This window comes from Corythoichthys intestinalis, chromosome 2, assembly GCF_030265065.1.
Source record: "Corythoichthys intestinalis isolate RoL2023-P3 chromosome 2, ASM3026506v1, whole genome shotgun sequence".
Lineage (NCBI taxonomy): Eukaryota > Metazoa > Chordata > Actinopteri > Syngnathiformes > Syngnathidae > Corythoichthys > Corythoichthys intestinalis.
Genome location: NC_080396.1, coordinates 48630244 through 48656288, shown reverse-complemented (window position 1 = coordinate 48656288; position 26045 = coordinate 48630244). Strand labels below are relative to the sequence as shown.

The 26045-nt window shown below is 36.8% G+C and overlaps 1 protein-coding gene across 2 annotated transcripts in view; it reads right to left on the bottom strand.

Annotated features, from left to right (window-relative positions):
- Nucleotides 1–6624: 6624 nt before the first annotated feature.
- slc6a17 (solute carrier family 6 member 17) overlaps nt 6625–26045 on the bottom strand; it is a 41325-nt gene continuing 21904 nt past the window's right edge. Inside the window, exons 7-12 of one of the 2 annotated variants that reach the window (XM_057829410.1) lie at nt 22534–22775; nt 22197–22389; nt 19693–19885; nt 19457–19616; nt 16265–16427; nt 6625–13629 (exon numbers count right to left, since the gene is read on the bottom strand). In XM_057829410.1, coding sequence (XP_057685393.1) covers nt 13267–13629; nt 16265–16427; nt 19457–19616; nt 19693–19885; nt 22197–22389; nt 22534–22775 — 1314 coding nt within the window. In that variant the 3' untranslated portion in view covers nt 6625–13266. The remainder of the gene's footprint in view (nt 13630–16264; nt 16428–19456; nt 19617–19692; nt 19886–22196; nt 22390–22533; nt 22776–26045) is intronic. The other variant, XM_057829409.1, reaches the window with a different exon arrangement.

Below are 26045 nucleotides of genomic sequence, written 5' to 3'. Positions count from 1 at the left end.
GTAAAAACAAATGGAGGTAAAAGTGTGGAAATGCCAACAACAGATTGGAGGATGAGATGCAATGCTGTACTGCTCATGTTGTCCCAACGCTCATCCCTCCATCTGCATGTTGGTGTGGCCTCAAACAATTGAAGTCACTTGTTCCCACTTCTTCTTAATAACCAAAAAAATAATAATAATTTGACTTTTTCTTCTGTTATCATGTACTGTACCAACTCAGGTACCAACTGGCACTCCTCCAACAGCTTTTTAAAGAGAGTACGGCTTCATCATGAATAAACGTGTGTGTGTGTGTGTGTGTGTGTGTTTGTGCATTTTGTAACTGATGATCCAAGAGGAGTGTGACAACCATTATGCATTGAAACATCATTCAGTTTGATTGTGACGTTTCAAACAGCTTTCTTGTTTCATTTATGACTCATACACTAGCACAATCTAATGGGGTAACCAGAAACCCTAACCTTACACCAACGCAAACCACAATTATTGTTTCATTTATATTATGTTATTTTACTTGTATAAACATCTTAATGTGACCAGAAATGTGATCCCTTAGTCATTTGGTCAGGAGGCTCAGGATCATGAGTACAGCTTTATGGTGTCTTTTTATTGCTGTCTGTCCACACTTTGCCACAAGCTAAAGGCAATTGCGCCCTATTGACAGGTGGGGATAGATTTTCCAAGTATGCTCATCTGCAGCCTACAGTCAAAGAAACCACCAACAGTAATCAAACACCTGGCTGACGTATGCCTTTTGGTTTAAAGGTAAAACGGTCTCGATAACTATAACTGCTGCTAGCCTTCACTTTGTCATACTGGGTTCTGCGTAAACAATACAGTGCTGGCATCCTTTCAATTCTGTCAGATAATGCTCAATTTCTCCCGGAAAATGATTGCATTTACAAACGCTTTGGTAGTAATATCTTCATTTCTTTTGCTTGCAATGAAAAAAAAACACAACAATGAAAAAAGAATGAAAAAAAATTCATTATTATTTTACTCAAAACTCCAAAACTGGGCCAGACAAGTATTAGCACTTTTTGAAAAATCATGTGATGCTTCTCTAATTTGTGTAATTAACAGCATCTGTTACTTACCTGTGGCACATGACAGGTGGCAGCAATAACTAAATCACACTTGCAGTCAGTTAAAATGGATTAAAGTTGACTCAACCTCTGTCCTTTGTCTTTGTGTGTACCACATTGAGCATGGAAAAAAGAATGAAGACCAAACAACTTTCTGAGGACTTGAGAAACAAAATTGTGAGGAAGCATGGGCAAACTCAAGGCTACAAGTCCATCTCCAAAGACCTGAATGTTCCTGTGTCTACCGTGCTTAGTTTAATCAATAAATGTAAAGCCCATGGTACTGTGGCTAACCTCCCTAGATGTGGACAAAAAAGAAAAATTGACGAGAGATTTCAACGAAAGATTGTGCGGATGGTGGATCATAGACATCATCACTATTGACTTGTCACTTCGTCATTCTTTGCGTGACGCCTTATCAGAGGGAGCCAAGCTTCATTTAGTAATAGCCGAAGACGGCACACGCTCATGTACATTTAAGCTTGGATTTACTTACAATTGGATTTAACTACGAAAGCTGTACCACATACAAACATGAAGGATTGTCTCAGGAGTGATTTGTTTAAGGATTCAAGATAAATATTATATTTTTGTACTATGCATGCGTCATTAAAGCAGTTATTCGCAGGAATTTTCTTCTTTGTTTACACATGGAGGCGGCTAATTTTCGTAACTGACTAGCCTCATAGTTTACTTTTAACTAGGGCTGTCAAAATTATCGCGTTAACGTGCGTTAATTAATTTTTTTAAATTAATCATGTTAAAATATTTGACGCAATTAACGCATGCATTGAATGACCCGCTCACACATTGCCTCAAACAGATTATAATGACGCCGTTTATGGACATTAAGAATGAAGAGAATGCCAGCGGCCGCTTTGGGCCAGCGCCGTTCCATACTAATGTTATTCCTTCTACTAGTGGGAGAATTAGTAGTTGTGAGACGTTTATGCTTTTACATTGTGCTATTTGTGCTCCACGCATATTTCTGTAAGTTTTCTTTCTTTTAGTGGCAATTATGTGTCTCTTGTTGTATTTTGGGTAAGATATTTGCAGAGATACAGTATATATGTTGTAATGGCAAGTGGACGCAGGCGTTCTTTGGACCGCGCCATTTATTGGCATAAGCTTTGGTAACTCCTTCACAACAAACATAAGTACCATTTAGTGAAAGCACAACAAAAATAATATTCCTATCTCTCAAAAAAAAAAAAAAAAATGATAATGTTCACAAAAAGAAAAGCACTTCAGTCTGTAGTAATGAGGCCCTATTCTCACACAGTTAAACAACAATGCAAAGTGAACTGGCATGAACTGGCAACTTACTCAGACTTTGGTCACTCTATTCTTATTATTGTTATTTTTATTCTTCTTATTATTATATTAACTCTACTTTTGATTGAAAATTTTACAAATTTTATTAAAACAAAAACATGAAGAGGGGTTTTAATATCAGATTACTATAACTTGTAACTATAACATTTATCTTTCTACAAGTCTTTCTATCCATGGATCACTTTAACAGAAAGAATGTTAATAATGCCATTTGTGGATTTATTGTTATAATAAACAAATACAGTACTTATGTAAAGTATGTTGTATGTATATATCCGTCTTGTGTCTTATCTTTCCATTCCAACAATAATTTACAGAAAAATATGGCATATTTTAGAGATGGTTTGAATTGCGATTAATTACGATTAATTAATTTTTAAGCTGTGATTAATTCGATTAAAAATTTTATTCGTTTGACAGCCCTACTTTTAACCAAGAGTTGAGACTGTTTTACGTCCATATCTATGAAGAATTCGGGGATTCAAGCATTTATTCACAAGAATTTTCACCAGAAAAGCTCCTTTTACGCCAGGCGGCCGCTAGCCTCATTCGCTAACATAGTAGCATTGTACTTCGTCAGTACACGTAAAATAAACCCTAACTGCACGGTTTCTTTGCTTTTAACCAAGAATTGAGACTATTTTACGTCCATATCTATGAACAATTCAGGGATTTAAGCATTTATTCACAAGAATTTTCACCAGAAAAGCTCCTGTTACGCCAGGCTATTCTATTCTATAATAAGTTGTGATTGTACATAGAATTTATTAATAATCTATTTACATATTATTTATAATTGATTCTGCATGTTTTCCTCAAGTATTAAGTTTCTGATGTTAAATTAAGTGATTTATTAGCTGTTGAAAACTTGCAGTAAATAAAAAAAAAAATAAGTTGCTATTTTGGTCAAAAATGTATATATGTTAAATATTGCTATTGATCCTGAAAATATAGGTGATTATCTCTGATTTTTGTGCATCTCGTGTAAAATCTGAGACTTTTATTGGCATTTTAAGTTGTGTTAATTTTATATTTAAAAAAAATATTAATCAGGATTCTATAAGAGAACGGCTTTTAATTTTTTGATGCCGCTGCTCATGGAGACTCATACTGGCTAAGGTAGGTGCCTGTTTTGGTTTTAGGCTGGTAGCAGCTTTGGTTTTGTAAATACTTGAATTTGAAGTTTTTGAAAATAGGCCCCCTACGAATCAGCCCCATTTCCCGTGTCATGTCAATAAGTTATGAAGTCTATGGGTTTATAGAGGACCTTGACTAACATCCAAACAAGTTCAAACTATCCTGCAGTCCGAGGATACAACAGTGTCAACCCGAACTATAAGCCGGCGTCTGAATGAAAAGGGATTCTATGGTAGGATACCCAGGAAGACCCCACTTCTGACCCAGTGACATAAAAAAGCCAGGCTGGAGTTTGCCAAAACTTACCTGAGAAAGCCAAAAACATTTTGGAAAAATGTTCTCTGGTCAGATGAGACAAAAATAGAGCTTTTTGGGAAAAGGCATCAAAATAGAGTTTACAGGAAAAAAACGAAGCCTTCAAAGAAAATAACACGGTCCCCGCAGTCAAACATGGCGGAGTTTCCCTGATGTTTTGGGGTTGCTATGCTATCTCTCGCACTGGACTGCTTGACCGTGTGCATGGCATTATGAAGTCTGAAGACTACCAACAAATTTTGCAACATAACGTAGAGGGCAGTGTAAGAAAGCTGGGTCTCCCTCAGAGGTCATGGGTCTTCCAGCAGGACAATGACCCAAAACACTTCAAAAAGCACTAGAAAATGGTTTGAGAGAAAGCACTGGAGACTTCTAAAGTGGCCAGCAATGAGTCCAGACCTGAATCCCATAGAGCAGGGGTTTTCAACCCAGTCCTCAAGGCACACTGTGGGTCCTGGTTTTTGTTCCAGCCGATCCAGCAGAGACAGTTGAACCAATGAGGCTTCTGCTAAAACAAGCCACACCTGACTGCAATCAACTGATTGCACTTGTAAAACACCAGATTGGGGAAAAAGTGTTGTCATCTTGTTTGGTAAGAATGAAATCCTGCACCCACAGTGTGCCTTAGTGGAATAGGTTGGGGACCCCTGCCATAGAGCACCTGTGGAGAGATCTGAAAATGACAGTTTGGAGAAGGTCACCTTCAAATCTCAGAGACCTGGAGCATTTGGCCAAAGAAGAATGGTCTAAAATTCCAGCAGGGCATTGTAAGAAACTCATTGATGGATACCGGAAGCGGTTGTTTGCAATTATTTTGTCTAAAGGTTGTGCTACCAAGTATTACTAGGCTGAGGGTGCCAATACTTTTGTCTGGCCCAATTATGGAGTTTTGTGTAAAATGATAATGATTTAATATTTTTGTTTTTCATTTTTTTGTGATTTTTCATTGCAAGCAAAATAAATGAAGATATTATTACCAAGTCATTTGCAATTGCAAGTATTTTCTGTGAGAAATTGAGCATTATCTGACGGAATTGCAGGGGTGCCAATACTTTTGGCCAGACTGTACGTCATATTTCATCTTTTAACTCTCCTAACCTCTTCAATGAATCTACTGTATGTAAACTATAGACTATGTGATCTATTTAAAAACCTATCAGCAACCCTTTAATTCCGAAGATACAGTACTAGCAATAACCAGATTGAGCCCGATTAGTATTTTGTTTTTTGAAATTGCATTTCACATTTTTTTTTTTTAAATTATTTATTTATTTATTTATTTTATCAAAGCGGAGGGGGGAAATCATCGCCCACAATGATTGTCTCTAATTTTGGTTCATCTAAAATCAGTGACCAGGCAGATGATGCTGTTTCGCCTTGGTTGTGTGTGCTTGGGAATTGGCTGTTCAAACAGTATCAAGCTGTCCTGTCCTGTCTTGGCTGTCTGTCGGGTCATTTGACTGAACGAGCCTGGCACAGGACCATCTGCGAAGGCTGACAGCAGCTGAGAGAGCCGTCTGAGAATACGACTGATGTCTCTCTGCCCCCGCGGAGAGTCTTCTAGGAAAATGATGCTTGACATGTGAACAAAATCCACCAATGTTTTCCTGAATCAGGTGGCCAAGTTTTGGGAAAATTAGAATCATACTTGCTAAAATATCCCCAAAAACATCAGGAAAGTATATAACAGTATATGGGACACTTATACCGTAAAAGGAGTCTTTTTCATTGTCATAATAATGCATATTCATAAGATTTGGTATATGTAAAACTTTTTTTATGAGCTGTTGATAAAAACTTACTTTTCCAAAGAGGGTGTACTCAATAATGATTTAAACCGTAGAAGGCTTTCCTATTTACGTTGCAAACTGACCTTACAAGGTAATGTGCCAATTGTTCAGTCTGTTGAATTTTTGTGTGTGTGCAATGACACTAAGAGACCCCACCTTATGAAGTGGGTATCATAGGGGGAACTCCAAAGCTTGTTTGGTTTATTGCAAGTTTGTTTAATCATCCTCTATAAATAAAGTTCACTTACTCATTTATTTATACATGGACTGTAACTTACTTGCAGTGTACAAGAAAATGTCTGAACTGTTCATAAAGGTTTTGTGATGGTTAAAATGAAGTATTAAAATATAAGTGATCTAAAAAAATGTGTTTTGAAAGTTGACTTGTAGGATAATGCACCACAACTTGACCTTTGCATATACAACCTGGAGCTGCAGTTTCCTGTTGTCTAACATCAATGAAACCAGTTTAACTTTATTGATTTGAGGACAGCCTACAGCAATGGAACATTAGATTAAATTGACAACCCAGCACAAGTGAGTGCAAAAGGCGTGTACCTGCAAATGAGACATGGTAAAGTTCAACGTTATCAGTGCTGACCTTGTGCAAAAACACAAGGTCCATATCCCTGCTGTCGACAGATCATAAGTCAATAACCGCTTTAATGCTTGTGTGGTGTTGTAGATCCAATGAACACATTTAAAAAAGACTATTTGCAGTATGGGACATCAAAATTAGCTGGGTACATTTTTGCTGTTTTTGAGAAACATACACAACAGAAAGGTTCATTTCATTTGACAAGTATGCAGTATAGCTTCAGTAAGAATCTCAATTAAAAAGCTATCATGTTGCTGAATTTAGATTTAAAAGAATGCTATATTCAAGATACCATGATTTTTTTTTTTTTTTTTTTTAAACCTTACACTTAATTACATTTTACTCATCATAACAACAAATGTATTTTTAGCTGTGATATGCATTAGTTTAATTATTAACTTAATTCAGATAATTTTCCCCTTAAAATGTTTTGTTAATGTATGATATTATAACCTGCAGGAAGATGCGAGTCTTAAACCATACACTGAGATTATAGCAATTGCTTTGACTACACGAGGGTGAGATTGTTATAGCACGCATGACTTCAATATGATTTAACTGAGTGTAATTGTCAAATGATAGGATGCAGTTGAAGATGCCTTTTCCAAATTCCAACAGATTGATCCAATAATTAATGTTTATGAATGGTACTATTGCATCAAAATGCTCCCTAATAATAATCTGATTTAATATAATAATCTGGCTTTAAACTAACAGCTCCTAATTTTTTTGTGGTGCATCTGCGTTTATGGAGAATGACGTCACAGCCGTTGCCATGGTGACCAGACATATATTGGTGGTCTGTAATATGGTGGATCAGCCACGACAGCTGCTAGTTGTTTTCTCCCTTTTTATTCTTTGACAGTTAAAGTATAGAAAGAAAGAAAAAAAAAACACAATTTACTTTCAAGGTAAAATATCATTCCTGATCCAGAAAACCCTTGTGTTTCTTACAGTAGTTTTAATAGTTCCTTTCATACACATTTTAGAACATTTTTATATATGGCAAAGTGTTATTTGAATTGGAGGTGGAAATTAGAAGGGGACCTTGGCGGAAAAAAACTGTATAAAGTGAGTGAAATCCATTATTGAATTGAATACAGATATAATAATGAAACAGTTCAATAAATTAATAGGTCATGAATATGGTGCATTGATAAAGCTATCAGGAATGGAAAAAAAACCCAGCTTTAATACATTTCTTAAATCAAGAAATAAAAAAAGCTATTGGATAAACTACATCCTAGCCTTGAACACATTTTACAAACCAAAATGAATTACAATAACATGAAACAACAAGTACATTTATAAAACCATTACTCAAAAAATCCACCATAAATAAACCGAAATGTTGAAGTGTGACATCACACTTGTGTGTATTATTTGACACACTGAGGAAGTCCTTCACCTAAAGTCTGTGTCTTACATCTACATCCTATAAGAGAGGCCACAAAAACAAACTATTAAATCAAAGCAAATATTTTTTAAATTCCATTTATTGTAGGTTGCAGTTTGAATTCTCCCACAAAATGAGAGCAAATCTAAACTTTCTATTCCACTGATAAAGTTTCTTGTTGCTTGTGTGAACCCCAAACACAATGATCACTTACAAGCCATGAGTGTGCATCCTGTGAACACCCACTACACTTCAACAACACAAAAACATACATGTATTTGACACATTGCACTGTACAATCCACACGCACACACACACACACACGCACTCGGACAGGCTGCGAAGCGACAGTAAACGAACTACTGTACATCCCAAAAAATAGTTGAAAATATACAATTATTATTTACAGCTCAAGTATACACCGATACGCATTGTAGATTAATCGGAATGTACATCGATATTTACAGTTTAACTAAAAATAAATAGTAGAACTATGCTTTGCTCACATCAAGACTGAAACACCCAGTCGATACATTTTTGCTTTCGCTAAGACCTGCACCCCAATTTCAGAGAACCTCTGCGGTCAATTGTACCCAATGAGTTAAAAATAAACGTTCAACAAATTATTTAATTTGGGGGTTAGGGGGGGGCACAGTGGAAGTGCAAGGACATGTTGTTTCACAACCCGTATAAACATCAATTACTACTTTCCAACCAGACATTTTATGACCTTTGACGACCTTAATTGAAATCTTGCTAGTGTTAGTGTTGCTGTTCATGGCCAGCTATTTCTTTGCTAGCATAGCCCCTTAAGGAAAAGGTGTTTTGGTGGCATCTTGTGGCATCATAAGGCGTTAGAAAAAAAAAGATATAATATATAATATAATAACATGGTCAAGTCAGTGTGAATAGAGAAGTGGTTCACTGTACTGACTTATTGTTGCCTGACAAAAAGTCAGCACAAAAACATTATCCATGTTAATATTAGGGAAGAAAAAGAAATTTTAGCAAAAACATTAACAAATTGAACTCATTGGCTGCTACTGACGGGGCTAGACATCCAATCCGATCTGACTGGGAGGGCTGGCAGCGATCAAATGTCGCCCCCAGTGAAAATGGATTGGATATCTAGTGCCATCAATGGCTCTGAGACATGAGCATTCACAGTCAGTGCGCTGGCAATGAGTTCATGAAATGTGACATCTGATTCAACAGCACCACTTGGAAAGCATCAGTTTCTGTTTGGTGCAGCTCCTTGAATGGCCATGCTGTCTGTGGGGGTGTAGTTTAGCGAAAGCTCAATTGAAGCTATAGATATGGCTCGATATGCATTTCATATTTATATCACAAACAACACAACAGACAAGACAAACAAACCCTGGAGTTATAAGCATAAGCATGGGTAAAAGTATAGAGATAAGTCCTTAACCAATCCATCAATTAGGGGTTGGCATCTTAGCCGATATGGTGTAATTGTGCCAAGAATGGAAACTGTGCAGAATAGTTGTAAACTATTCAAATATGGTGGATAAAAACAGAAATGATGCATCACCTTTGAACATCCACAATGAAAATAAAAGCATTGTCTACATTCACTTTTCAATTGGCAAACAAAAAACGAAAAACACTGATCATTTCCTACACTCGTGAGGGTAAGGAGTACAGAAGATGAATGTAAGAATGTATGAATGATCATTTTGTTTGAATGAGTTGAAAAACAGTGTCAGACAGAATATGTCAAGTAGATTGCAGTGACGCTTAAACCATGATTGTCCTTCATGGGCCATGGAAATGATCTAAGCAGAAAATTAAAATCTGAAAAATTACTTACATACTTTTTAAATCGCCAATTAAAAAAGGTGAGAAGGAAAGATATGTTGAATATTGTGCAGAGCGACACAATGATCATATTTAAACACCTTCAGTGTGCTTTCAGCCTCAGGCCAAGATGAACAGCTGACATGATATATGTGTTTCTTTACCTAATTCACTATGGCAGACTGGCTGGCTGGTTGGTTGGTCGTATATTTTTAGCTTGCCTGCTGCTGGAGCTAATCACTCAAGTAGCAAGACCTGGCTCCTGCTTGTGCTCACACAAATGTGCTTGTTTTGAATGTGCTTCATCTCCTGCCGGAAAGAGGACAAAATGACAGCATGCAAAACTTTTTGTCATTGATTCTCAAAATTTGGTACCTTTGTACTGGCTCTCAAAAGAGGGTCCAGCTGTCTGTTATATTTGAATTTTGAATTTAGTATATTATCATTTCATCTAAAGAACTTTTGCTTTTAAACTTTAATATAAGTTCATTAAAAAAAAGATGGTTGTAAGTCTGTGTGTCACATAGTTTTTAAAGTAAATGTTGATTAATTTAAGAAAAAATATATCAATTCATCAAGGCTATCAAATGTTATCACAATAAATTGCAACTTGAAGAATCTAATCATGAGCATCATTGTTACCGAGGGAATGAGACACCTGATCAGCCTCAAGCGTTTGAACTAGGGAGGGGCCAAGGAAGCCTCTTTGTTAGTCAACAGAGACACCTTGTGGTTATAAAGAGTACATGCACGCAATCAGTCGCTTTAACGTTGTCAGCGCCCCAAAAAAATTTATATTTGCTTTACAGCAAAGATTTCAGAATGAACCTTAAATGAACCGTATTCTATACAGATGGACCTAATTTTAACATTCTTAAAAATTGATCAACTTTCAGCATGTAATTGTATATTAAATCCTGACAGCTCTTTAACCACTCTAGCATGAAATGATTTAGTACATTTTAGGTTCACCCTGACATTATTTTGTGAATATGTAGTACATACATTGTACATTAATCTAATCCCACATTAAACCCATCAGCGAGTCATTCTATTAAAAAAAATTATTGACTGGCACCGAATCTGTCACCAAGACCCTCACGCCTAATCTATTTTGGTCTAAACTACTATAATGGACCAGTATACTCGGTGCTTAGCAAGGTCCATGAGTATTGGGCCTGTCTAAACTAAACAGAAATCCACCAGTCCCATCCTCATGCACCTTTACCTGCTCTCCATCAAGTTCCAGAGAGTATTCAAAATTGTGCCTGATTATCAAATAATTTATTGCAGATTCTAGTGCTGATAGAGGTTGTGGTTGTTCACAACAAGACTGTGAATATGGATACTAACAAGATAAATGAGGTTCTGCAAGTCTTAATCTTTGGAAAGATTACTTAACTTGAATAGGTCCAAATGATTGAGCTATGTTGGGTTCCTACTACAAGGTTGTGAAGGTGGCTGTGAAGACAGTTATGCAGGTTCAAAAGATATAGGTTTTACATAAACTCAAGTAGTGACAGAGGAATTTCAGGCAGATTACTACAATCTTGCCAATTCAGCTGAGAGGTTCTGGAGTTTCTACAAATCTAGTGTCTAAAATATGTGATGTTGTTATGCTGGACATTTTCAAAGCTTCCTTGGGTCCCTTCGGAAGGTGCTATATAAGCATATAAATAAATAATAAAAATAAATATATTACTAATAATAATAATATTTAAGGAGTTGTTCATGTTTCAACTGAATCTATTGCTTACCAAAGAGACGTGCAGGTGACTACACACCCTTGATGCACTTGGTATCTAAGGCACGTTGCCAAGGCGCCCCCACACCGCACCTGGGCAACATGGCTCTATTTTTACACACAGAGAGTTCACCAAGCCACGAACACACGAAAGACAAAAGTCTCACTCCAATTCCCTGACCGAGCCAATCACTCTCAAGCCCTTGTGCTTCATTTAACAACGAAAACTGTCTGATGTCATAAAAGAAAATTGTGACTCTGGGGGTGCATAATATGGAATGTATCATTTTTAATGTCTTATATACAAATATTTGTGTCTAAAGTGTGCTTGCTCACCCATCACGTGTGTTGCCTTTGGTCCAGCACAATATTGTTTCTATAATTATTGATCCGGGAGCGGTTTCACATTGTGGAAAAAAAAAGTTAAATATAGTATGTCTCCTATAAGGTGGACAGATGCACAAATGATATGTTTGCACAAAGGAGAATGTGCTTGTAAAACACACATTAGATTTTTATGTACAACTGACCTTTGACCTTTGACCCTAATTAATATCATTACCATTTTTTTGTGTCCTATTTGGTTATTAATTGTGCTGTTCCTAATATTTTTGTAAGCTTCAAAACCATGAGAGAGAGAGAGGGTCAAAATATTTACATTTTTACCTTGTAAACTATAGTGCGGGTGTGCCTAACATTTTGAAAAGCCATTGGTATTTTTTTTTTTTTTTTTTTAATGAATTAAAAGGGAAAAAAAACACTTTTGTTAACAATAGCATAGCATGATTTAACATCTAATACAAATGTGTGGCTTAGTTTAGCACAAAGATAATAATAATACTTTATATTATTGTTTTTACACTCACGGTGTGCCTTTTTGACAGCTTCTCAACCTTCATCAAAATGCTGCCGCTCGCCTCTTGACTGTAACACGCAAGCGGGAGCAGATATTACTCTGGCTTCCTTCCACCTGTGCAGTCGAAAGTTCATTTTAAGATTTTGCTATTCCTTTTCAAATCTCAAAATGGTCATACACGCCTTACCGGTCTGAGTTGCTCCTTCCCTACATTCCTGTGCTCCATCTCAGAGGAGATGTGGCAAACTATGGAATGAACTTTTAGCTCATTTTTATTCCTTGGCATTTAAACACAGCATGAAACTCGAGCCCTTATTTTTGAATCATAATTGTTTTTGTTTTGAACTTTCTGTTTTGTCATATTGAACGAAGTGTATGATGCTTAAGTTGAATTGCCTTAAGTTTAATGTTTTATTATTCAAATAATGCATTTCATCTCAACTGTCCCTTTTTATGTATTCTATAAATAATGAGAAAAGTGAAAGAGAGTTTAGATTAAAACATTAAAGATCAAAACTATGCTCTGTCCTCTGCGGTGATTGGTTGCTCTTCTTTTCTGGGAATGTGTTTTATTTTTATTTATCTATTTTACTAAATTGCCAATGTTGACTATAAAAATTTAATGCATTATGAGTATTGTGCTCGTTTCCAAATTATTGTTACATGTCGACACTTTCTTAAAACAGTCACTTAAGTCTTTTCTTTATCATTTAGGGAACAAAAAAATGACTATTTGATGAATTTCTGATATTTACGAACAATTTTGAAAAAACAATGACTTGTGCAATTATTTTGAGAGAGTGATGATATTCTATTGGGGTCAGCACATGAACTGAACATGTGTGTATTCTTGATTGATAAAATGAGCTTCATTCTGGTGCAGATATCCTAGAGGGTGGGAACACAGCATCTTTTGGGCCTAGGTCGTTGCTGTTGTGATCCAGGGCTATACAAATAAAATTGAATTGAATTGAATTGAATAGGTCATAATTTGTAGGATTGGTCATGCCGAAGAGTGTGTGGGGGGCCCATTCGCTGCTGCTTTCAGCTTTAGTTCTTATTTCTATTCTGAAAATAAAGCCATTGATCAATGGATATTTAGTACCTGGACCTGAGCCACCAGATGGGTAAAGTTGGGATGAAGAAAAAAATAATAAAATGAAACTAGATTCTGAACTACAAGCTTGGCCTTTTATAGTTCAGATTCCGGTGAGCCGATATTCTGGTAACCCGTTTTAGTGCTGGTGCCATAGTTGGTATTGGTCATCTCCTGCGTGCCGCCGGGCCCCAAGTACGGACGGTGGGAGGGTGCGGGGGAGGGGGCCTGGCGGGGATTCTTGCCGAGAATAAAGCGCTGCTCATCCTGGTCCTCCAGGTTGGACATGTCCTTAATCATGCCCTTTCGATAAGACACAGACAGTTTGTTGGAACCGTCCGACAGCAGGTTAAAGTGACGGGCCACAAACACCACAGGCAATGGCAACATGGCTACCACAATAAGAGAATATGCCATGGCTAAAGCCCAAGGAGGGTAGCTATGGAAACGCTCGGAGCCCTGGACAGATGGAGAGAAAAACAGATGAGGTGGTGAGCAATGAAATGCGAAATGATCCTCTTGGTTGGTGTTTAATATGTTAATTAATATTTGCATTGTACAGTATATAGGAAATATTTCCATTGTGACTGAGAAAATTTGAGCGTTAATTGAGACATTATTATGTCATGTATCATTTATTTATGCGTTTAATTTCTTCTGTGACACACTCGTAACTCACTTTATTCTTATATTAATTAAATTTACCCCACAGAAATGCCCTTAATCTATTCCCGCCTGCAAAATGAACTTTTTTCTCAACTGCTTATCCTCACTAGGATCACAACCCAGACGACTTATTGACTTTAAAGTAGATGAGAGGTGTTGTATAAACAATATGATAAAAATGGGAATAACTGTAATGCGGCAAAATATACACAACAAATCAAAGGATGTGTAAGGCAAGAGTTAATGTGTCAAGATCGATGTTTGGTTTCCACGTATTTAAAGGTTTTAAGTTATACCGTAATCTACGCACTATAAGGCGCACCTGACTATAAGTCTCCACTCACCAAATTTGACACCAAAACGACATTTGTGCATACCTAGATAAGCCGCACTGGACCAAAAGCCGCAGCTGGTCCTCACCGTATTATAGGATATTTATACCAAAAGATATTAACCTGTAATACTTTATTTGACAGCGGCATCATACGACTGTCATAAGAACAAATTAGCCACCATGAAGCTTTGATCCAATTTTCTATAAAACTTCATTGCTTCAAAAAGCTTCATTTGGCCATCACTGCTCCCTTGGGGCAGACAGTAAACCTTTGCTGCCAACTGCTGTCAACGCTGTTGTTGTCCAACATGCCTCCTAGCATGCATTGCAGCACTACATATGTAAATAACAATCAAAATTCATGTTCTGTGCTAATTATTTCTTCAGTTACTGTTCCATTTGTTTCATTAATTGCTAGTTACGGTATTTGGTAACACTTTATTTGACAATGGCACCATAAGACTGTCATCAGACAATTATAATTATAACGTGACACTGTCATAAGCATAAATGAAGATGTCATTTAGTTTTATCTGGCAAATTATCTCACTTTTGAATGGATGTAAAAGATCTGAGCTGGACATAAATGGAGTTAGTGACATAATTTGCCAGATGACACTTCATGACATTTGTCATAAGCATTCAGTAATGCCCATGACACTGTCATGTCATAATTAGGGCTATCAAATGATTAAATTTTTTAATCGAGTTAATCACTGCTTAAAAATTAATTAATCGTAATTAATCGCAATTCAAACCATCTTTAAAATATGCCATATTTTTCAGTAAATTATTGTTGGAATGGAAAGATAAGACACAAGACGGATATATACATACAACATACTGCATGTACTGTATTTGTTTATTATAACAATAAATCCACAAATGGCATTATTAACATTCTTTCTGTTAAAGTGATCCACGGATAGAAAGACTTGTAGTTCTTAAAAGATGAATGTTATAGTTACAAGTTATAGTAATTTTATATTAAAACCCCTCTTCATGTTTTCGTTTTAATAAAATTTGTAAAGTTTTCAATCAAAAGTAGAGTTAATATAATAATAATAAGAATAAAAATAAAAATAACAATAATAAGAACAGAGTGACCAAAGTCTGAGTAAGTTGCCAGTTCATGCCAGTTCACTTTGCATTGTTGTTTAACTGTGTGAGAATAGGGCCTCATTACTATAGACTGAAGTGCTTTTCTTTTTATGAACATTTTTTTTTTTTTTTTGAGAGATAGGAATATTATTTTTGTTGTGCTTTCACTAAATGATACTTATGTTTGTTGGGAAGGAGTTGCCGAAGCTTATGCCAATAAATGGCGCGGTCCAAAGAACGCCTGTGTCCACTCGCCTTTATAACATATATATCTCTGTACATATCTTACCCAAAAGACAACAAGAGACACATAATTGCCACTAAAAGAAAGAAAACTTACAGAAATATGCGTGGAGCACAAACAGCACAATGTAACAGCATAAACGTCTCACAACTACTAATTCTCCCACTAGTAGAAGTAATAACATTAATATGGAACGGCGCTGCCCCCAAGCGGCTGGTGACATTCTCTTCACTCTTAATGTCCATTAACGGCATCATTGTAATCTGTTTAAGGCAATGCGTGAGCGGGTCATTCAGTGTATGCGTTAATTGCATCAAATATTTTAACGTGATTAATTTAAAAAATGTATTAACGCCCGTTAACACCATAATTTTGACAGCCCTAGTCATAATTATGATGGTCTTATGACGCTGTTGTCAAATAAAGTGTTACTTTTTAACCCAAATAAATCAACAAATAAGCCGCACTGGACTATAAATCACAGGATTCAAAATGAAGGAAAAAAGTAGCGGCAAACATTACTGTTAATACTGCAAAAACTACATGTTTGGTAACTAATCAAAACCACAGGATAATACTTCAGAGATGACAAATAATGACAAAAACTTGTTGAGTTTCAAGTTACAGAACTTGACACTATATACTGAAAAAAAATTCTTCTAATTTCAGTTCCTTCTCCATGCATCTCATGACTTTTTGCTGTGTGCTACTGTATTAGTAAATTTCAAGCACACGTATGCTAGACTGACCTCGGCCTCCACCCAGGCGTTGTATCCTGCAGGACTGACGGCCATCTCGATGACAGTGGCCACGATCAGTACCACCAGTACGGCTGGTGACACGTACCTCCACATGTAGTAATAGAATGAGTATGGCCGGAAGCCCAGCATGTCCTCCAGGTCCTGCATAAACCTGCAAGGGGAGACGAAAGTTGTAGTCATTGTCTGACACCGTCTCAGGTGCTTCTTACTTCTAAGCCATGCTATGTTTCATGTTTTGCATCTCTGTTGCTAAAGTGCTCATGTCTGCGAATTTGTGCATGCTTGTACAATGAATACAATGCAATCAAATTTCACATAAAGTATTTACCATGGGTTTTTTTTGTTGTTGTTTTTTTTTTGAACATCCAACACCATGCATTAGCATGGAACTCCAGACTCACCGCTGTTCCAGCGATAGAGTCTGGCGACCATCGCACAGATCAAATTCACAAGGCGGCACAAGCCACATCAAACAAACAGCGGAGTGGACCAATCAGCGACGGGCGGACGTGACGTTGGTAAAGCAACAAGAAACTCTTGCGCGAGCGAAGAAGTTTATTCAACATGGCTAGCGCGAGACAAACTGTTGTCAATGACTTGTGTTGATGTGTTTTTGGTCATTTAAAACCACGGGTGAAAGTGGCTAGAATTTCTTGCCGGAACTCCCCGACGTGAAGGTCGCCACGGAGCCAGAAATTTTATTTATTTATTTTTCATTCAAAATTGTATTTTTTTAATGATTTGCAAAATAAAAGTTAACAAAAACAGCAATAACCCCAACCTCCATCTCCTAATTTTTTATTTTCCCTTATTTCCTCACATACTAAATGCCAAATCTCAATTTTTAACTACTTAAGAACATAGGATATATATTAAAATTGAAGTTAATGTAAACATTTCCTTTTTTTTTTTTACATATATACATTACATTACATTACATTACATACATTCGGAAAAATAAGTACAAATGACATATCATGCAGAGTGAAATGGAATATATTTTAAAGATCGCACAAACATTGACATTTTTAAATCAAAAGGAAATGAATAAGTAGCCTAACATAAATGAACAAATATAAGTCCAAAGTGCACATTGACAGCTAAGACGCTCTGAACCTCCCCATCAGAGCTAATAAAACTAAATATGATAAATAAGCCTCCTCAACTCTTTCGTTGCTCTTAAAGGTTTGATCCAATTTATGTTGCGTTGCCCTTTTTTGTCGCATCAATTCAACAAGTTTTTTTTTTTTTGGGCTGTTCCAGAAAACATGCACGTTTGAACCAATCAGAGCTAACCATCTCTGCTGATCACATGTCAGTATGTCACCCAATTGAACAGATAAATGAGTCCAGGCGTTTTGCTTTGTGTCCGTGGAATAAAATCAATAATAAATATTGGTGGAAACGGATTATTTTACACAAGCACTTTATTATGCTTGTTGTTAACACTTGTGTATGTAAATCTGATGTTGGTGGATTGTTTTCTTTTTGGAGCTGAAATACATGTGTGGCAACTTAGCTGTTTTTTTTTTTTTTTTTTTTTTTTTTTTTTTTTAACTGTACATAGAGTTATGACAGTTGCTGTCATAATTTCGGAATCAAAGCACAGTGTACCAGAAGAGCATTCTGGCCCTGAATCTTATACCGGAACTGCGTTCTGGCCCTGAATCTTATACCGGAACTGCGTTCCTGACCGTTCTGGCCCACTTTCACCCCTGTTTAAAACTGAATTTACCGCGGGTTGGAATATATTCTCGACCCTCCCATTCACCATCAATGCTGTTGTGGAGACGACTCCCGACGCGCAAGAGTGATGTTGCTCGTCATGAACACGTCACGCACATGAACAAATCTGATTGCACGGATGATTTCGTTCTGGCTCGAGAAGCCATTAAGGAGCTACATCCCAGCCTATTCTCACAGGGTATAAAAAAAAACAAAAAAAAACAGGGAGAACAGTCTGGCCGTGCCAGGCAAGCCATGCATACCTCAAAATTCAGTTCTAATAGTACGCGACTGGTAAAACTGGGGAGTTGCAAGCTTGATGCGATAAAAGCTCAAATATTTAAGGATCAGATGTTACATCATGAAGTTACACACTTTTATGTTGTTATAACCAGTGTTGTAAATAACAGCGTTAGAGTATATTATTTTTTTCAGTAGTGAGTAATCTAATTAATTACTTTTCTCATCTTTGCAGTGCCGTTACCATTACTGAGGATGTGAAGGCGTGCGTTACTTTGCGTTACTACATTGGTTGAATGACCGAGAAAAGTGCGAGACACGGAGAGAGAAGAGTGGGAGTGGGAAAGAGTGAGTTGTGACGCTGTTGCAAACGGGATGCTAGGCTAGGTGGCTCCAATAATACCTGACTGTTGCCAACAGCCTACAAACTACGCCCACATGATGCTATGCTAGATATCACATTTATATAAGCTAGATGCGAAATGACAGACACGCCGGTGTTAGCAAATGTATAGAGAAGTAGATGTGAAATGATAAACTTGCTGGCGTTAATAAACAGCCACCATCTTAAAGCAGTAGACTACTCAGAAAGGCTCTGCTGTAGATAACCTTCCTAGCGAACCTTTGTAGTAGGAAGTAACTTTTTATCCAAAATACTTCTAAATCAGTAAAATCTTGACTTGAATCCATCTTTAAATTATGAAACCTTTTTAAAAACTTTCACGTGTAGAAAGTAGACAGAAGGGAACTAATGCAGTAACGGGAGCAATTTTAACAACTTTAACGGTTGATTCACAACATTAAATGACTTCCAAACATAGCAAATGTTACTAACTAGTTATCGCAATATCCTCAATACCCCTGTGTCTAGTTACGTTTATGGTAAAGAATTGGGCTAGGGAGACTGTCCCAAAAAACCCTTTAAACTTCACATAGTGTGACGTGTTTTTTTGTTTGTTTGTTTTTTGTTTGTTTTTTGTTTGTTTTTTATTTGAAAAAAAAAACATGAAAAGTAAAACCAGTTACTTTGCCAAGTAACTAATTACTCTTACATTCAGGTAACTGAGTTAACCAACTGTAATTAATTACCTTTTTAAAGTAAGATTAACAACACTGGTCATAACTGTGGGTTTTAGGTTTAGGATTGAGAAGCACAATAAAGGGAGTTCATCCGTTTATTCATTTACATTTCCACCCATTTTCCTTCATATTCACCTTTTGGTTCCATATATCCAGGCCACAGAGATGTTCTCCAGTATCACCACCACCGTAAGTGGTAAGCCCGCAGAATAGTCATCAAACATGGTGACAAAGTAGTTCCCTGAGCGCTGCACAAACAGCAGACCCAACAGGAAGGCTATAATACAGCAAACCACTGAGGGACACAAACATACAATCAATGACTTTGACTAATTTCAAGTTGATAAAGAGATCCAAAGAATAAAGCTTACCGCATAGGATCTCTTTGCGAATCTTGAATGCATCAAGAATGGGCGTGGTGATGCCTGTCATAGTGCCGATCATGCTTCCCAGGCCTAAGTTAATGAGCATGAAGAAGAACATGACGGACCAGAAAGGGCTGGCCGGGAAGTGCGTCATAGCTTCTGTGAAGGCTATGAAAGCCAGACCGGTACCCTGCACGGCCTGTATGATGCAGATAATGTCAGAAAAGATTTCTAGTTAAATTTTCTAACTAGGACCCTTGCAGCTTCCATCGCCACACCATACTGTAGATTTGTTTTCAATGATGTTCTTCTTACCATTATATACAGTGGTACCTCTACATACGAAATTAATTCGTTACAGGACCTTGTTTGTAAGTCAAAATGGTCGTATGTCGAGCAGGATTTCCCCATAAGAATACATTATAATTCCATTAATTCGTTCCACAGCCCAAAAACCTCCACTAAATCCTTAATAAATACTGCTGGTGCTATTACAAATGGCAGTTTCACATAGCAAAACAAATAAATTATAAATAAAAATCGGAACAATAACATAAAAATAATATTAATAATTCCTGTAATAATGTAACAAATCGGGTGGCAATGTGGCGGACGTCTTTTGCTGTACCTGAACGTACCGCACGGCTGAAGTGACATAGAGAGGGAAAGCTTACTTTCACTTTCAATGTTTTCTTGAGAACACCGTCAACTGCGGGGGACAGTAGGTGTTGCACAAGTTGATGGAATAAATGATTAGAAAACTGACGAAGCTGGCGATATCTTTAGCAATGTTTCCACAATAAGAATTGTCACCTTAACTTATAAAGACTGGCGAACGGTGGTCTGAGGAGGACCGTGGAAATGTATTGTTGAGCCAGTTCACAGATGGCACCCCACTCATTGGCATAGTTTGACTTTTGGGGCAGGGGGGCACAACATGTTGATGACCCCGAAACACAGTGTCAGCAATAAAATTAACTTACAAGAATGTTTATAATAATAAGTTGACAATGAGCGTTTTTTTGTTTCCCATCATGCTTGAAGGGAATTCTAAATCAGGCTGCTTAGGCAATACTTTTCGCCAAGATCGTCATCCATTGAATATGGTACGCCCGCCGGTGTCGTGCCAATGTAGTTACCACCGTCAAAAATTGTATCCCCTGAGCGAAGCCATATGGAGGTAGATTTGTGTCTTTATTATTCAATCAAAAAAAGTTGCCTCAATTAAAATATATACTGTCAACCAAAACAAATTGCTTCACTTAAAAAAAAAAGTGTTTGAATGTAAAAAAAAAAATTGAAACTCAAAAAACTCCCAAAATGCATGTGGAAGCTTTTTTTTTTTTTTTTTTTTTTTTTTTTGATTGAAGTTGGGTTTTTTTCGATTGAACAAACTTTTTTGATTGAGGTAATGTTGATTTGTGTTTGGCCCACACTTTGGCTAGGACATTTTAGTCTTTATTATTCAATCAAAAAGGAAGTTGCTTACAAATACAGTATATATGTTTAAAAAGAAAATCACTTCAATCAAAAAAAGAAACATTTCAATCATAGAAAAAGAAAAAATATTTGAGATTGAAAAATTTGTCTTTGAACACAATTTTTCATTGAAAAAGTTTTCTTTGATTGAAGCAATCCTTTTTGTGTTTGGGCCATATTAAGAGTAGGACATTTGTGTCTCAATCATTCAATCCCTCAAAAAGTTGCTTCGGTAAAAAAAAATATTTTCAATCAAAGAAAAAAATCATTTGAAAAATAAAATTGCCCTCCCCTAATATATATATATATTTTAATGAAAATTATATGCAAAGCAAATGACCGTCTAAGGTGCTAGTCGCATTAACTCTTCGAAAAATAATTTTGACCCTTTATAAAAATATTTTTTTTTGTTCATTTCATTCAGTTTTCTTGCAGTTTTATTGCTTTACAGTTTTTATATATATAGGAAAGTCAATTACATGCAATGACACTTTTCGGACACCAGGGGGGGCCTGGCCCCCCTTAAAATCCGCTTATGACTCCACGCTCTTATTTTTCTATAATTTGCATCATCATTTTAATGATGTGTGTCACCTTTTTCCTTGTTTCACCACCTGTACCAACCTTTTTTGAAAACTGTGTTGATTTTCTCTCACAAGAAAATCCGCTGTGCGTTTGTCCGCGGTGCTGCCATGTCGTCATATTTCGAGCATGTCGTCGGATGTAGAATCAAATGGCGAGTCAAATTTTACGTCGGATGTCGAAAAGATCGTGTGTCGAAGCGATCGTATGTCAAGGTACCACTGTACTGGAATATTAGGAACATGCATTCGTTTTGGACTGATTAAAGTGTGTATATCATATTATGTTTTTAGAGATGGTACATTTTAATTACAAAGCTTTAAAAGCATTACCGATCAAGGCTGAGCTAAGAGGTCGAGCACAGTAAATGGGATGCATAGGTACCCTACTGAAGAATAACTACAGAAAATAGATGCAACGATGTCTCCTTTCAAGAAAGCCTCACTCACCTTGTTGAGTTCATCCTCAAGAATACAAGGATCAAGGCCAAGCTGGGCAAAGTTGTCCTCCTTGACTGTCTTAATGACACCATACATTTCCATGTAGTCTTGAGTGGTCAGGTGTGAGAAGTTGACGTGAGGAGGGATGAGTTCTTTGCTCAGTATGCTGGTATTGAGGTACACCAGGATCTTTTCTGCATTACTGCACACAGAGAGAAGTGTGTAAAAACAAAACATAAACCCATTTAAAACAATGCACAAAATGTGGTATGTGCAACAAATGCTCGAAATGAACATTCAAATTAAAACTTAACTAAAAGAAATTCTAGGGTGACGACATACTCACTCCACGACACACTTCTCGTTCATGATGTTCGCCTTGAAGCCCAGGACGGCAAACACCACCAACGTGGCCAGGATGGACGTGACGAAGTTGATGATGGAGACAAGCGCAGCATCAAAGTGGCAGTTGTTGTCCCGCTTGTTGTAGCTGGAGAAAGCGATGACCCCGCCGAATCCGAGGCCCAGTGCAAAGAAGACCTGTGTAGCCGCTTCTCGCCACACCTGCGGCTCTAGCATTTTCTCCAGCTGAAAAACCCAACATATTTTTACATCATCAGGATATAAGGGCTAACAATGTATTTGTCGGCAAACAATGTTAGGCTACAAACCAGGGGCGTAGGTTTGGTCTCAACATTGATAGGGATGATATAACAGCATAACCTGCATGTACACTTTTTGCTGGGGACGAGATATTAATAAAACGAAATAGATTAGGTGAACGGGAGTCATGGTTATATTTCTCACGAATATGTACCTAATTAATTGAGAGGCTAAATATTACTTAGCCTATACATGAAACTACGTTGGCCTACATTGTCCTTCACCGCAAGAGTAATACATTGCTTTAAATAGTTGTCTCTTACATATTCTCCTTTATTTTCATCTATAAGTGCATCAGGAGGTTGAGCAATCATGGGGAAAAAAGCTAAATAGGGATTAATTAAAACTATTTATGATTAATGTACAAAATTAGGGCTGTCAAACGATTAAAATTTTTAATCCAGTTAATTACAGCTTAAAAATTAATTAATCGTAATTATTCGCAATTCAAACCATCTATAAAATTTGCCATATTTTTCTGTAAATTATTGTTGGAATGGAAAGATAAGACACAAAATGGATATATACATTCAAAATACGGTACAGAAGTACTGTATTTGTTTATTAAAACAATAAATCAACAAGATGACATTAACATTATTAACATTCTGTTAAAGCGATCCATGGATAGAAAGACTTGTAGTTCTTAAAAGATAAATGTTAGTACAAGTTATAGAAATTTTATATTAAAACCCCTCTTATTGTTTTCGTTTTAATAAAATTTGTAAAATTTTCAATCAAAAAATAAACTAGTAGCCCGCCATTGTTGATGTCAATAATTACACAATGCTCATGGGTGCTGAAGCCCATAAAATCAGTCGCACCCAAGCGCCAGCAGAGGGCGACAAAACTCCCAAAAACACAAGTAACAAGTGGACATTGCACTGTGCTGTCATCTTAATCTGTGTGAGCAGGGCATGTGCGTGAATTGCGTCAAATATTTTAACGTGATTAATTTAAAAAATTAATTACCGCCCGTTAACGCGATAATTTTGACAGCCCTATACAAAATATGATCATATGAAAAAAGGATTGCATAGGGTGCAAATTAAAATAATTTTAAATATATAATGTAGAAAATAAATACATTTCAATTAATAAAGAAATGCACTAATACCAATTTGGTTTCAAAAGTGTAAAGTCACAACATCCTCTAGCCTAGTTTCCTTCTAAACCAGGCCGTTCACAAGAAGAAAAGCTGCAGCATGTCTTTTTTTTCCTGTCAACACTTTCCTGTGAAACACAGACGCTATAAGCAGCTTCTTACTTACGTTTTTCTGATTCTATAGTTCCCAGTAGAGTTCAGTACATGTCCCACAGTTTAATTAACCTTAACAGTAGAAAATACATACAGGAGGACACTTCTGTCTATGCAGCTTCCTACTCGAGTTTAACAGGTTAGCACATTCACACAGTTTAATATTATGCTAACTTTGATGCAGGTAGGACTTTCATTAGCAAAATTAGTGGTGTTTTCCCTACCTCCACAACACTGACGTCTTTTTACACTACTTACAGTGGCTGCTGCTGGCAGGAGGGAAAAAAAAACTTCAAATAGGCTGCATGTTGTCGACATGTAATTATGTCGGGGCTGTGTGATTGTGTATGTGCGGGGGGCGGGGGATCAAGTCATCAGCCAATCAAATGTGCATTTAAGGGAAAAAAATGGACCAGCTCATTCAGCATGTGAAAAGGGGTAAATGTCAGTCGGAACATAATGAAAATAATTTACTTCATAATTGAAGTCTCAATTATATCCTTAAAATATATGGGAAGACAATCTAAATTACCCATTTAACTGAAGTACGATAATATTATATGATGCAAATAAGATTGCTAAAAAGTTGGTGAGGACTTTTTGAGCATCCTGAAAAGTTGGTAGTGTTTTGTCCCTACCGTCCATATGCAAACCTACGCCCTTGCTACAATCAAACAACAGACCATTCAGTAAACAATCATTCTTACTCACAATTAAATGTAAGGACAATTTTGAGTCTACAATGGACCTTTTTTTTTCAGGTTTTGGCCAGATACATAAAACTGTGAGGCATAAGCACTAATCATTCAACCACCATGCTGCCCAAACACTGTATATTACATGAAATTGTTTTTTTTAATGTATTGTATACAAATGTTTGACTGGAATGCCTGCCCACTCATCAAATATGAAATGAAACAAGCAAGTCTATCGCTCAGTCTTTTTGAAAACGTGGCTGTCAGCAAGCCCTTCTGCACTTACCAAACATTGGTGTTAATTACATGATGAGCACCCGCACCATCCAGTTTCTCAGCCAGTGACATCATCCTTCAATCTATCCATTATCTATAAGGTTTATCCTAATGAAGGATATAGGGGTGAAAATACAAAAATATTTAACTACAATATTTATACTATTCAACTGAAGTCAAACAGATGTAATTTTTTACTTGTTTGCATCATTTAAATAAAATGATGCCATAAGAAATTAAATTAATATTTTTGTTTGCATTCATGAAACAGCTAAATAGGCTCACCAGGCAGAAATTACATAGCACCAGGTTAGATGTCAAGACTTTTCTATTTTTGTAGACTGCGCCAGTCCTGCGCAAAACCTGACACAAGTGGATTTTTATGCCACAGCAGCCCACACCTCCCGTTGTGGCTCTCAATAGACCGGTCTGAGCTAATATAGATGTGTACTTACAGACACGCTCGTTGCAAATGACAATTTTGTAGACAAAAGGCACACTTTTACCACATGGCCAAAGATAGGCTCTACGTTTCGGCCCAAAGTGGCAAGCAGAAAGATATGCAACTCAGCCGTCATGTGATGTGCATGTGAACATGTTTCATTCATAGATATGTGAACCTTGTCCATTGAACCCTCTGAAATCATTGTAGAAACCAAATTATTTGTATTTATTTATATATTTTTAAATATGCAAATTTATCATTATTATTATCTTTATATTTTATAAAATCATCTCACTGGGCGCAACACTGTTGATAGTCATGGAGTTGGAGTTTGACCTGAGTGATCTTGTGCGAAGCAGTCTTAAAGTGCCCATTGCACTGCACAGATTACACTGAAAATGTGATCTGCGCAGGACAGCTGCATGTCCTCATGCCAAGGGTGAGGCAACCTTCCAAAGAACAACACAGTATCTCCTTCTGTCAGGTAGAGAATGAGCAGCTCAAAGAAATGTGCTGCTTTT